The following is a 13,505-nucleotide window of genomic DNA, read 5'->3' on the forward strand; positions in this document are numbered from 1 at the left end:
TGTCTTCAATGATCCTTTCGTTAAGCTGTTGAAGCTTCCTTCTTAGAGTTTGTATTGATTTCATTTCATTCACGAGTTGATCTTGTCTCATCTTCAGTTCAGAGCATTGGCCTTCTATTCTGTCCTTTTCAATTAAAATCATTTCTTTCTCTTTCTCATTGTCAGTCTTCATTTTACTGAGTTGTTCTCTCTCTCTAGTGATGCTGTTCATGGCAGCTTCAACCTCTTCTTTCTTTTTGTTCAGATCCTTCCTCAAAACATCCAGTTCTCCTCTTTCTTTTAGCACAGTGTTCTTACTCATTACCAGTTCTTGTTTTCGTTTTGTTAACTCATCTTCCTTGAGTTCTTGTTCTTGTTGTTTCAAGGTAATCATGTTCATGACACGTTCAAGTTTGTTTCTTTTTGTCTGAACTTGAAGGGTCAGATGTTTAATGTTGGCCTTCTCTGTGTCTATCTCATCAAACAGACTGTCTGCATGTTCTTTCTTCTTTTCTAGCTCAGCTTTTGTGATGTCCAACTTGTGTCTTCCCTCTTTTATCTCCTTTTTCTCCTTTTCTAATAATTTACTTTGTTCCTGAATTTCAGATCTCATCAGCTCTAAGTCCAATCCTTCTTTGTTCATGATCTCATTCACTCTGTCCAGATCCTCTCTCTCTTGCTTCAGCACTGCTTTCAGTTTTTCAAGATCTTGTTTTTCCAACTCAAACCCTTGCTTCCACTGATTTTCCATGTTCTGTCTTTGGGTGACCACATCTGACAGTATACCTGCAATACCTTCCTTTTCTCTCTCTAACAACTCAGTGTAATAAGGCATTTTTTCTTTTTCTCCATCAAGTGCTGCAACCTTTTTTCCAATGTAGCGTACAGAATTCGCGCACCTTCACAGTTTTGTTGCAAACTGTCCACTTTGTTTTTCATGTCTTCACTGATCCTATTGTTCAGCCGCTGAAGCTTCACTTTCATAGTTTCCATTGATTTCATTATCTTCATGACTTGATCTTCTTTTATTTTCACCTCAGACCTTTCAACTTCTATTCTGTCCCTTTCAATCAAAAGTATTTCTCTCTCTTTGTCATTGTCAGTCTTCATTTTACTGAGTTGTTCTCTCTCTCCACTGATGCTGTTAGTGGCAATGTCGACCTCTTCTTTTTTCTTTTGGAGATCCTTCCCCAAAACTTCCAGTTCTCCTCTTTCTGTAAGCACACTGTTCTTACTGGTTTCTAGCTCCAGTCTCTCTTTGGTCATGATCTCATTCACTTTATCCAGATCCTCTTTCTCTTGCTTCAGCACTGCTTTCAGTTTTTCAAGATCTTGTTTTTCCAACTCAAACCCTTGCTTCCACTGATTTTCCATGCCCTGTCTATGGGTGACCACATCTGATGGTATACCTTTCAGACATTCCTTTTGTCTCTCTAAAAGGTCAGTGTAAGAAATTATTTTTGCTTTTTCTCCATCAAGGTCTGCCACCCTTTCTACCAATACAGTGTACAGCATTTGCACATCTTCAGACCTTTGTTACAAATTGTCCCTTTTGTTTTTCATGTCTTCAGTGATCCTTTCTTTAAGCTGTTGAAGCTTCCTTCTCAGAGTTTGTATTGACTTAATTTCATTCATGAGTTCATCTGGTCTCATCTTCAGTTCAGAGCATTGAACTTCTATTCTGTCCTTTTCAATCAGAATCATTTCTCTGTCTTTCTCATTGTCATTCTTCATTTTACTGAGTTGTTCTCTCTCTCTACTCATGCTTTTCATCGCCGCTTCAACCTCTCCTTTCTTCTTGTTCAGATCCTTCCTTAAAACGTCCAGTTCTCCTCTTTCTGTAAGGACATTGTTCTTACTGGTTTCTATATCTTGTTTTAGTATTTTGAACTCATCTTCCTTGAGTTCTTGTTCTTTTTGTTTTAAGGCAATCATGTTCATGACATTTTCAAGTTTGTTTCTTTCTGTCTGAACTTGGAGGGTCAGATGTTTAATGCTGGCTTTCTCTGTGTCTATCTCATCAAACAGACTGTCTGCATATTTTTTCTTCTTTTCTAGCTCAGCCTTTGTAATTTCCAATTTCTCTCTTTCCTCTTTTATGTCCTGTTTCTCCTTTTCTAATTTCTCATTTTGTTTCTGGATGTCAGATCTCATCAGCTCCAAGTCCAGTCTCTCTTTATTCATCATCTCATTCATTTGTTTCAGATCAGCTCTCTCTTGCTTCAACTCTGCCTTCAGTTGTTCAAGATCTTCATTTTGTACAATGTTTGGCCTCCACTGATGTTTCAAATGCTCCTTTTCCTTGACCATATCAGACATTCTTATCAGACCCTTTGCTCTCACTTCTATCTCTTCTTTAGGTTTCAGTTCTTCTATTTTTGCCTGCTTAATCACTTTAGTTTGTAGCATATCTGTGTCATCTTGTTCATCTGGTTCTACCTGTTTAATTTCTTTTTCATCTTTCATTTTGTCAAAGTTAAACATGTCTTTATTTATCAACAGTTCAGTTCCAGGTAGGTTTTTCAAGCCTTTGTCTTTCTGCAGGTTTGGATTTTCATGCTCTGTTTCTTTACATCCAAGCTCTGGTTTCCTTTTAGTTTGAAATTTCTTTTTTCTTGGTGCATTTTCAGTTTTTTCATGTAATTGTATTTCTGTTTTTGATATGTCTTTCTTCTCCTTAATGTCCTCCTCAAGTGGTTCATTCAGTTGCAACACAAGTCTTTCCTGCAGATCTTTTGATAGTATTTGTTCTTCTATGTTTCTCATCAAATGCGCATCTACCTTTTCTTCTTTTGGCTCTTTTCCAGATTGGTCTTCCTTCTCTATTTCTTTTGGTTTATGTACCTGAGTTTGCATTGGTTTCTTTTTATTTTCACTTTCAGTTTTCTTCAGACACTTAAATTGTTTTTCTTTCTGTTGTAGCATTGCCTCAGCTTTGAGAAACTTCATTTTATCCTCCAGCTCTTTCTCTCTCAGGAGTAACTCCTCTGATTTTTCTATGATTCTTTCCTTTTCTTTATCTATTGAGTTTTTCTTTTCCATTATATTCATCTCCACTTGGTCCAAATGTGTTTGCTTTTGTTGCATGTTCTTTAAAGCACATATAATCATTTCCTTTTTCTTTTAATCTCCATCTGGAGATCTTCCATTTCCTCTTTTGCCTGGGTCATGATTTTTGCCTGAGCCTCCATGTGTTGTTTTTCATCTTTAATTGCTCCATTCAAATCTTCACTGCGTTTTTTCATAAATTTAAATCTCTCCATACATGTCTGGATTATTTCCCAGTGCTTTTGAGTTTGAGTTGGAAACCTCTCTTTCATTCCACTTTTACTCTCACCTTCTTCTATTTGCAGCTTCAGTTTCATGATCTCTAGTTCATCCCTCTCTTTGATGATCCTTTGCAGTCGCTGGTCGAGCTCCTTCCCCCACTTCTGTTTCTCCCTCTTGAGGGCAGCTTTTTCTCCTTTGACCTCAGCCCACATATTTTTAACTTCCTGCTCTTTTCGAATGCCTTTTCGCATTTGTTGATTTTCTCTTTTTTTGATTTCCAACTCAGATTTCAACACTTCCATCTCTCTTCTTTCGGTTTTAATTTTCTCCAGTCTGATTTCAAGCTCCTGTTTTTGTTTTTGGATATCGGCCCTGATGTGGACAATTTCATCCCTCTCTGCTTTCACTTGTATAGTCATTTTTTCCAAGTCCATCTTTATCTGAGATTTTACTCTGCTCATTTTGTCTCTTACGGTCCTGTTCTCAGCTTGCAATGCTTTGAGCCCTTCTACTTGTTTCTCCAACTGAGCATTTACATTTTCCAGAATTCCCATTTCCCCCCTAATTATTTCTAAATATACATGCATTTTTTGACTCATGTTTTCAAGGTCAGTAATTGAATTGGTGACTTTTGAGCTTTGGTTTACCATTTCAGCTTTCCCTCTGATGCTTTCCACTTCCTTTTTTTCCAGACTTTGTTTTTCATGTTCTCTTCGGACAGCCCTGTCTTTGATACTTTGCTTCTCATCAGCCAGCTCTGTCTTCTGTCGCTGCAGTTTTATCCTCAATACTTCTAACTCATCCCTCTCTTTCGTGATTTTCTCCAGTCTTTGGTCTAATTCATTTCTTATCTTTTTGGTATCCCTCCTCAGTATTTTCTTCTCTCTTTGTATTTCATTCCACATTGTTTCACACTCCTGCTTTTTTCTCATACTTTTTCTGAACATCTGTTCATTTTCTTTTTTCTTTATTTCCAGCTCTAACTTCAGCAGCTCCATTTCTCTTAACTCTTTTTTGGTCATGTGCACTTTGTCATCAAGCTCCCATTTCTGTCTTTCAGTATTCTCCCTTAAATAGTTCATCTCATGTATTTCTGCCTCAGCTTGTTGTCTTGCTACTCTCACATTCTCGCTCTCTACTTGAATCTCAATCTCTTTTCTTTCCGTCTTCTGTTTCACTAGCTGACTTATTGCCCTTTTCAGTTGTTCAATTTCTCCATTTTTCTGATCCAAACTGTCCTTTATCATTTTTATGTTCTCCTCCAGTTTCTCATTTTCTGATCTGAGTCTGAAGATTTCATTTTCCATTCCCTCAATTTCTTTGCCCATTTGGTCTCTTTCTGTATCTGTTTCATCTCTGAAATGTTTCCTTATGTTTCCATTCTGTCTCTCAGTATTTTCCAGGGCAGATTTTCTGTCCTTTAGTTGCCTGATTTCAGCCTTGAATTTTTCAAAGCCAGCTCTTTCCTGGGATAAGAAAAGATAGCTGTTTTCCAGTGCTTGTTTTGTCGCCTCAATCTTACAGCTCAGGTCCTCTACCTGTCTCTGTTTTACTTTGGTCTGCTTTATAGTAATCTCCACGTCTTCACTTTTCATTCTAGTCTTAACAGCCATTTTCTCCATGGTTTTCTTAACTTTTGCCATTTTGTCCAGCTTCTGCTCAGTCATTTCGGTTAGTTTCTGCAGTTTTATTCTTAAAATATCTAATTCGTCTCTCTCTCTCAAAGTTTTTTCAAACCTCTGATTCAGTTCTCTTCTCTGTTTTTTCGCACCAATTTTCATCCATTTCATGTTGTTCATTTCTTCTTTCAGATCCATTTCACTTTGCATCATTGCAGTTTTTACCATTTTTAAAAGCTCTTGAAATTGTTTAATGTCTTCTAGCAATCGTTGAACTTCACCATCTTCTTCCTTATGATCTTTGTTGATGTTACTTTCTTCAGCTTGGTTTTCAAGTTCTAGTACGACTAATCTTATGATTTCTTGTGTTTTATAAATCTCTGCCCTAAGTCTTTGTATATCATCACTCCCTGGGTCCTTTTTATAACAACCTTCATCAATCTCCTGGCTTTGCTTTTGCTCCTCAAATTCCATTCTCATCAAGTCAGACTCATCAGTTACCTCTTGCTTCAACTCACTGCCATTCTCCTCTTTTTCCACTATATATTTAAATATTTCATGTTTAAAAACATTTGTGTTTACCCTCAAAATGTATTTTTGTTCTGTTTCTTTCAGCAGTCCTGTCACTCCTTCCTCCACCTTTCCACCAGTCTCTGGTCTCTGGCTCTGTAGGTTATTTATTTCCATAACGAGCCTTTTAATCTCTTCATTTCTTTCCTGCATGTCCTCCAAGGCGTACTCCATTTGCTCCTTTATTTTCTCCTCTGTCTCCTTAAGTTTTAATATCTGCTTTTCCACTTTGGCCTTTTCTCTTAAATGTATTGCTAACTCTGTCTGATTCTCATCCATTAATATTTCTTCATGTATTTCAGTTTGCACCTGTAAGAAAACATTTTGCTCTTCCTCAATGTCCACTGCAAAAAAATGGCATTCCTGTTTCTGTTTGTGTTCTGGATGCATATGCTCCTCGTCTTTTATTTTGTCACTTTGATGCTGGTCTTCAGATGTTATAGATTGTTGCAAAGACATGGCATCTTTTGTAATTTCATCTTCTGCTCCTTCTTGGTCTGTTACAATTCCCGGTGTTGGATCTTTGAGGGTGTCTTTGTGTGTTTCTTTCTGGGGTTCTTGAAACTTAGATGTATTCACTGAGAAAGTCTGTTTGATTGCAGGTTCTGTCATTATCCATTTGCTAACCCAAGCTTTCATGGAATTCAGTTTATCCTTTACAAAAAAGAAAGATGTTTTTCTTACTGTTTCTCATGTTAATATTACATAGGTCAAAGGATCAGGCTTGTGATATTACCTATTTTTAATACCATCAAACCAAACCAATGAATGTATCTACTAACTAAGTGTTGTGTGTATCAAAGCCTGATTTATCTTTTTCCTTTGTGCCAAAGAGCTCCATTGTTGTCCAAAAACTATTAAAACGTTGATGAGCCACACTGGGTGAAATGTTCCTTTATTACAGTTGAACTGTTTCCTCCTGTTTGAGTAACATTTGCTAAAAAAACTACATTGTCCCACTGTTTTTGGTAATTACTGAGCTTTAAAAACAATTCTTTTTAGATGTTTTCAAAGACTTATGTCTTCAGTAGGAGCCAGTATTGAGAGTTAGATAAACAAATTGTTGCTTTGGGTCTTTTCATGGGATTATTGAAAGTAACACTATAATGGATATATAGAATATCTCCAGCTTTTTTCTTTAAATCATGTCAGATTAAAACCATCCTGTACACTAAAATTAACTCCTGCACCACTATCTTAGATAAAGTTAGCTATATTGACTCACATTATTCCTCACTAGACTAGGCTTACTGTACTCTAAGTTACCTTAACAACAGCCTTAGTACTATACAGCAATACTTCAAACTTGACTGACATGTCATAACAGGAAAAGCAACTAACAATGTTACTGATGGGATAGGTCTAACCTGCCCAATCTCTACTTGTTATGTAGCACTGAGAATACCGTGTCAGTGTCATGTTTTACCTCACCTAGAGGTGAAAATTACACGCGTGTATGAAGCATCTACATATAAACAAATGGATGTCACATCCTTCCTTCCTCCCACTGTACAAAAATAAAGCCAAAATATCCTGAATACTACTGCTGCCGTCTTTCACCACTCAGAACCAGAGTCTGTGCAGTAGTGATTGGGGTCAAATAGCATTAAAAAAAATGTTTTATTAAATGAACACTTGAACATACATCAGGGTGAGAAGAACTACCGAAAATGACAAAAAATCATTTTTAGTTAGGTCTATGTCCCGTCTGTTAACAGGGAGGCAGTGTGCTTTATGACCTATACTGCAGTCAGACACCAGAGGGCGATCAAGATGTTTTAGCTTCACTTTTGGAGAGCTGTCATGTCGTCCATCTTTACATATGTTAATGGTATAAAGGTGCAGTATAAAGAGATGTTCTGATACCATTTCTTTGGATACTAGCCACCCCAACTGGTTGAAACAGACGACCACCCACCTAGAGCCGGAGGATCTGTCCTAGGTTTCTGCCTTTTAACAGGCAGTTTTTCCTTGCCCTTGTCGCCAAGTGCTTGCTCATGGTGGTACTGTTGGGTCTCTGTAAATAATATTATAAGGAGTTCGGTCTAGACCTGCTCTATTTGAAAAGTGTCCTGCGTTAACTTCTGTTATGAATTGGCGCTATACAAATAAAATTGAATTGAACTGAATTGAATTGAATTGAATTATTGGAGGAATCCCCAAAACTAACAACTAACAACATTGTGATCTCAGCAAGCTTCAGTTTGAAAATGTAACTGAATGATGCAGATTTATTATTGCTAACTTGACTGCAGAATGAGCACGTGCTGAAAACATGTCATTGCCACGGTGGACCAGTGTGTGTATTAAATGCTTTGGCATGATACCAGGTTGTTAACAAAAGATTTACTTACCATGAACTTTTTGACTTCTTCCTTGTTTTCCTCCATCTTCCTCTGGACTTTGAGCATCTCCTCCCGGATATTGCTAATCTCAGCAGCAGCTTTTTCTATGTTAGCTTTCATCACACCCATAGTCACTATTGTAGTTGCTGCATCTTCCAGTTTCTGTTCAACCTCCTCCCTTTGTCCATGTATCTTTATCTTCACGATTTCTAACTCATCCCTCTCTCTCATGGTCTTCTCCAGTCGTTGGTCGAGCTCCCATTGCTTTTTTTTTGCTCGAAAATTCATCCATTTGATTTGACTCTTTTCTTCAGGAACTTCTCTCCCTCTTTGATCTGCATCCTCTCTCACCTTACGCAGCTTCTTTCTGATTTCTTCTACTTCGAAAATCACACTCTGCAAGTTTGTTTTCACTTCGTTCTCGTTGCTAGTCTCCATGTTGTCCCTCCTCAAACTGATGTTCTTCAGGTTGTGTTATTTCTTTGGTGCTGTCGCAGCGTTTCTGCTCATTAGATCTGTCCTCCGCCTCCTGCTTCTGCTTTGACCTCTGCCCCTTAGTCATATCTTGTCTTTCCTCTGTGTCTTCTTCAGCAGTCTCACCCTTCATCTTACTGATCTCTTCCTTTTTTCTCCTGCTCATTCCTATCATTTTCACCAGGTCATTTTTCTTTATTTCAATCTCAGTGTTCATGACTTTCAGCTCTCTCATCTCTCTCTTTGTCCTCTGTAACCTGTCATCCAGCTCCTGCTTTTGCCTTTCAATGCTCTCCCTCATACACTTCATTGCATCCATTTCTGCTTTAGCTGACTGCCTGTCCCTCTCAATGTTCTCTCTCTCCATCTGCATTTTAGTTTTGGTTCTTTCTATGTCATCTCTTTCAGACTGAACCTGTGCCAACTTGTTCTCTATGTCTTGTTTTTGCCACTGCATCTCTGTTTCCCACTTTGTTAGCTTCATGCTTACATCTGTGTCTGGTCTTTGCTTTTCAGAGTCAGATTTTTCTGTCTTTAGCTGTTCCAGTTGTGGTTCACTGTCTTCCAGCACATCCCAAAGTTTCTGTATCTCTTCTCGGATTCTGCTGAATTTCATCCTCACAGTGTCAAATGTGTCTCTTCCTTCTTTCTCTCTTTCTTTGCTTTCCATCTCTAGGACTGTGGCTTTCTGCATTTGAACATCCATTTGAATTTTGGTCCACCTTTGCTTCATCTTGTTAATATTAACAGTCACATTTTGTTTGATGTGCTCAATTTGATCTCTATAGTGTGAAATATCCTTTCTATTTCTCTTCAACTCTTGCTTTATGTCCGCCATGTTTTTCTCCACATGTTCTTTTTCCTGCTTTGCTTCTAGGAGTATTTTCTTATTTTTGTTCATGTCAGCCACCAGCCTCTCTATTATCTCCCGCTCCATGGCCTCTTCAGGTTCCTTACTTTCTTGTGATGTTGTCTTATCATACTTAATCATTTCCAACTTGTGCCGCTCACTGATGATCTCTTTTCGTCTTCTTTCCAGAGTTTCTCTCTCTTGGTATATCTCAGCCCACATCTTCTGAAGTTGTATTTTTTCTTGAGTGGCAGCATTTTTATTCTCCTTGAGCTTCTCAACAATATTTTCTATCTGCAGGCTCAGTCCTTCTGTCAATAAGTGCTGCTCATGTTTTTGAGATCCCTGCGTGTCAATGTCCTCTTGTTGCTGCTCTGTCTTTGTCTTCAAGTGGTAATTTTCATCTCTCTGTCTTTGTGTCTCTTCCAAAAGTTGTTCAATCTCCTCCATTACTTGACATGTTAGTTGTCTTTGTCTTTTAATTGTCTCCTTTATGGTTGTCATGTTTTTTGTTTCTTCGTCTTCTAATTGCTTCATATTTTCCATTGTTCTGTTCAGTTCAGTTCTGTTGTCTCTGCTCTGTTGGTCAAGAAATGGAGACAGATATCACTCGCTGAGCTCCACTGCATCTTATATTGTGTTAAACCAGGCCCAAAAAGAATCAGGATGGTGGCACAATTAAAACCACAATTGAACACAACATTTTCAGCATGTTTATTCTCTTTAATGATAACTAATTTATATACTGTTGAGTAGTTCAACGCATATTCTATTATTCTTTTTATGACTTATCTGTATATTATTTTTGTGCATATGTATATATACTTACATATATACCTACAACCTGAATTTCACTATCTAACCCTGCGTTGTAAAATGAGAATTTATTTACCATGTATCCTGGTAATAGTTATATATATTAAATAGTGCTGTATAAAATAAGGAGAACGGTGATTGTTGAACAAAGGGATTGTTATTACAGCACCACTTTCACCAAGAAGGGATTAGCCTTTATTAAGAACCATGTGTTGTCAATGTCTGACCACTTTTGACCTAACCTTACGTGTGAAATGTCATAGCTGTGTGCAGATTTTACAACCAAAATTCTGATTTTCAGGTAAGAAAATTATGTTTTGGACCAAGTTTATATTTTGATTAGATTGTTGGAGTTAGAATTCTGTTACTTGTACTAGATTAGTCTCTATAGTCCGCATAGATAAAATGTGCTGCTTTTAAACTACAAACTAATTAACAAACATGCTGCTACAGCTAGCTGAACAATGGCTGAGAGGTGGCAATGGTTGTAACACATTTGTAAAAAGGGAAATTAATTTGTCATACCAAGTATGTAACAGTTTTCATTTCCTAACAATAGACTATGCTGGTGTTTAAAACATGTACCACTGTATAATTTTTAACAGGGTTGCCTTACCTAAATCAGCTCTTGGCTCAGATCCTCCTGTGGTAGAAGCTAACTTCGGTTTGTGATGTCTCCTCTTCCACAACATGAAACAGCACCCTCATTTGTTCCTGTGCTGTAAGAGCTGCGCTAATGGTTCTCTGTGAGATCTAGGCCTCTGGCTCTGGGTGTCCTCAACCCAGCAATGACCTGCTCACTGAACTTCTCCAGGTAGGTTTCTACTGCAAATGAATTTGGTGGTTATTTCTCTTGTAGGGATCTGACTTGTAGGGAGCAGAAATGTAGTCAGCCAGTTTTCATTGAATCATGCATACAAAATGTGAAAACCTAATCTAACAATTTTTCTTTCACTTGTATTATTAGAAGAACTGTACATTACTGGCAGAGAAATGCACTTGCAGTAGTTTTAATCATAGTGGCAGTTCACAGTAACATCTGCAGGCATGCTTAACATATAACACCATGGTCTCATGATTCATGTATTTCCACATTACAAATTTGAAACACATGTTCTCCATGAGAGTAGTAATGATATACACTTTCAATTTTAAAAATCATTTAAAAAAAAACAACAACACACATATTTACCCAATTTAATGTGAGAACAGGTCTTTTTAAAAAAATATTGCAGAAATTGAACCATTGTAAATTCATAGTATTTATCTTCTTTACTCTTTTTTCTTACCTCGGTTTCCTTCTTGGAAACTTCCTTCCTGTCTTGAGTTGTGTATAAAATCACAGAATAAACCATGTTAGGTAGAAGTCCTAGGAGACAAGGCACATTTTAACAAGCCATTTGAGAGAGCGCTGATGGTCTGGTGTTTAGCTCTGAAGCAGGCTGGCAATATTGTCTTCAAAACATTGTATATCTCCTCCCACCAGACATCTGTTTACCACCAGGTCTGGCTCCCAGATAGATGTGACGTCCAGTGGGCGTGTGTGTGATTGGATGGGAGGTGATGTTTGGGTGGTGGAACATCTTGCTCTGTGAGTCTGGGCTCAGCTGATAAGGGTGGGGTCCATGTGGCTTGGTGGCCAGGGTTTCCCTCAGCTCTCCTGGTGTACGTAAGCACTGAATAATCACGTATAAACAGGTTCCCATACTCATACATGGTACATGGAGTATAGATACATACACAAAAAAGCTGTGCTAGGACAGTGGTTCTCAACTTTTTTAATAAGGTACCCCCTTTGAAATAGTTTTCAGCCAAGTAAGTACCCTGACACATGCAAAACAGTTCTGGTAATAACACTAAGACTGCATTGAAGTTGCATTGAACAGCGTCTTTTTGATAAGTTGCTCTTAGTGAACATGGGCTTCTGTTTCAGTGAGGATTGTTGTTGTTTAAAACAGTGAAAAATACCATATACCCCCTGCAGTACTCCAAAGTACTTACTCCAAACTTACTTTACTGAAACATACAACCGTCTTGGATGCACTTAAAATGAGGCAAATCTAGAAAAACTGAATCTCACACTTTTGGTTCTGTATTTGGAAATAAGAGTTCTGTGAAAGGCAAACTTCAGAGAAACAGCAAACATGTTCGTAACTGCACACAGTTTATAAAGATTCAGACAAACATGACCTAGATGTCAAGTTAAAAATGGTAAATGGTTTAGTGTCCTTCCTTTTAGGGTTTTGAAGGTGTGACGATCTCATTACATTGTTATATATTTTTTAAATATATTTTATAATATCCATATAACTAACATGTCAGTAAAGTGCACTATTTGATTTGGTCTTTTAGGTGATTCTACATAGAGTTAACCTGACATTATTTCCTAAGATAAATGGGCTCAGATTAACTTTAACCCCACTTCCACTTATTTCTGCTTCATTTAACTGCAAACTATCAATTTACAGCCCAGTTTAACTGTCAGCTCTTGGGTGAACAGCTCAATCATCATTTAAAGAATTAAATTAAATTAATCTGAATTCTATATCAAAATGATCAATGAATACAGCCACCATCTATGAATTAAACCTTTAAACTACATTTGCAAACAATTTTATATTCTACTGGTGTGCACCGCCCTCTGCTGGGCAAATGTCATTCTTAACACATACCATCAAATGTGATATAGTTAATAAATTTTGCACTGGAATGAGTTTTTATTTTGTCATGAAAGAAAATCCCAGGGGGGATCCCTCTCCCTATGTGCTTTTTATGTTTTCCTCTTGACTGTGTTTTTGCTCCCACAATTCAAAGACATACCAATAAGTGAACACAATAACGGCCGGAAGTTTGTGTAAAACCAGTCATTTCGATGAATTTTGAGCTGATTATTTCCTGTAAATAATGCATCATAGATACGTTTTCTCATTGCAGTGTTCGCTTTTTGGTTGTTTTAACTGCAGGAAGTTTGCATAAAACAATATTTCGATATTCTCTTTGAATATTACATCAGAGATGAGTTTTTATGATGTTGTCAGGAACTTTTTATACAATTCTCTATCTGTATTATTATTTATTTTTTTGCAGAGCCCAGAAAGATATAAAGAAACGTTGGGTTGGAGGTTGACAACTTGGGAATGAGACTCAAGAATCAACTATCTTTATGGCTCTAATTGGTCACTTTGGTTCAGGCCCGGTGGATTCTTGTAAATACCATCAGGAGCACTAGGAGGAGCCAGAGGAACCAGATTTTGTCACAGATAATCTGTTTTATGTAGTACAACCTCAGACACAATTCTGGTGGATTCAAATGCATGACTCAGGGACTGACGAAGATGTACAAAAGGGGTATTAATTGTCGAACAAAAGGCGCTCTCAAGGAAGGAAAAAAGTGCAAAACAAAAGCTCACACAAACCTTAATCAAAACATGAAAAAACTCTGGAACTCTGGCTGGAACACATGACAATACTTTTCACAAACTGATCAAGACAAAGGGAGACAAGGACTATTTCTCCAGGTGTTAGTGAAAACAATCAGGGGCGGGGCAGACAATTACAAAGGAGGGAAAATCACACAAAGGG

At 37.5% G+C, this 13,505-nt stretch overlaps 3 protein-coding genes across 4 annotated transcripts; all 3 read right to left on the bottom strand.

The window, feature by feature from the left end:
- Positions 1-1,198: 1,198 nt before the first annotated feature.
- LOC127364208 (calponin homology domain-containing protein DDB_G0272472-like) lies at positions 1,199-3,089 on the bottom strand. The gene has a single exon (XM_051401582.1). It carries the CDS (start codon positions 3,064-3,066, stop codon positions 1,516-1,518), a length of 1,551 nt encoding a protein of 516 aa, XP_051257542.1. The 5' UTR covers positions 3,067-3,089; the 3' UTR covers positions 1,199-1,515.
- On the bottom strand, positions 3,087-8,221 carry LOC127364174 (myosin-11-like). Its single transcript, XM_051401453.1, has 2 exons — positions 7,793-8,221; positions 3,087-6,092 (listed from the first exon to the last, which is right to left on the bottom strand). The coding sequence occupies exons 1-2, from the start codon at positions 8,219-8,221 to the stop codon at positions 3,087-3,089; spliced, it is 3,435 nt and encodes a 1,144-aa protein (XP_051257413.1).
- On the bottom strand, positions 8,011-11,391 carry LOC127364216 (trichohyalin-like). 2 transcript variants are annotated; one of them, XM_051401601.1, is made up of 3 exons: positions 11,213-11,391; positions 10,540-10,745; positions 8,011-9,686 (listed from the first exon to the last, which is right to left on the bottom strand). In XM_051401601.1, the coding sequence occupies exon 3, from the start codon at positions 9,651-9,653 to the stop codon at positions 8,211-8,213; it is 1,443 nt and encodes a 480-aa protein (XP_051257561.1). In that variant the 5' UTR covers positions 9,654-9,686; positions 10,540-10,745; positions 11,213-11,391; the 3' UTR covers positions 8,011-8,210. The 2 variants fall into 2 exon arrangements, with proteins under 2 accessions (XP_051257561.1, XP_051257560.1); XM_051401600.1 differs by having other exon boundaries at positions 10,540-10,748.
- Positions 11,392-13,505: the final 2,114 nt, after the last annotated feature.

Source organism: Dicentrarchus labrax, unplaced genomic scaffold, assembly GCF_905237075.1.
Source record: "Dicentrarchus labrax unplaced genomic scaffold, dlabrax2021, whole genome shotgun sequence".
Classification (NCBI taxonomy): Eukaryota; Metazoa; Chordata; class Actinopteri; family Moronidae; genus Dicentrarchus; species Dicentrarchus labrax.

Coding starts and splice junctions, on each gene's coding strand:
- LOC127364208 (XM_051401582.1), bottom strand. CDS start 3,066: ATGCAACAAAAGCAAACACATTTGGACCAAGTGGAGATGAATATAATG.
- LOC127364174 (XM_051401453.1), bottom strand. CDS start 8,221: ATGGAGACTAGCAACGAGAACGAAGTGAAAACAAACTTGCAGAGTGTG. Junction 6,093..7,792: donor AAGAAGTCAAAAAGTTCATG/GTAAGTAAATCT, acceptor TTTTTTGTAAAG/GATAAACTGAATTCCATGAA.
- LOC127364216 (XM_051401601.1), bottom strand. CDS start 9,653: ATGGAAAATATGAAGCAATTAGAAGACGAAGAAACAAAAAACATGACA.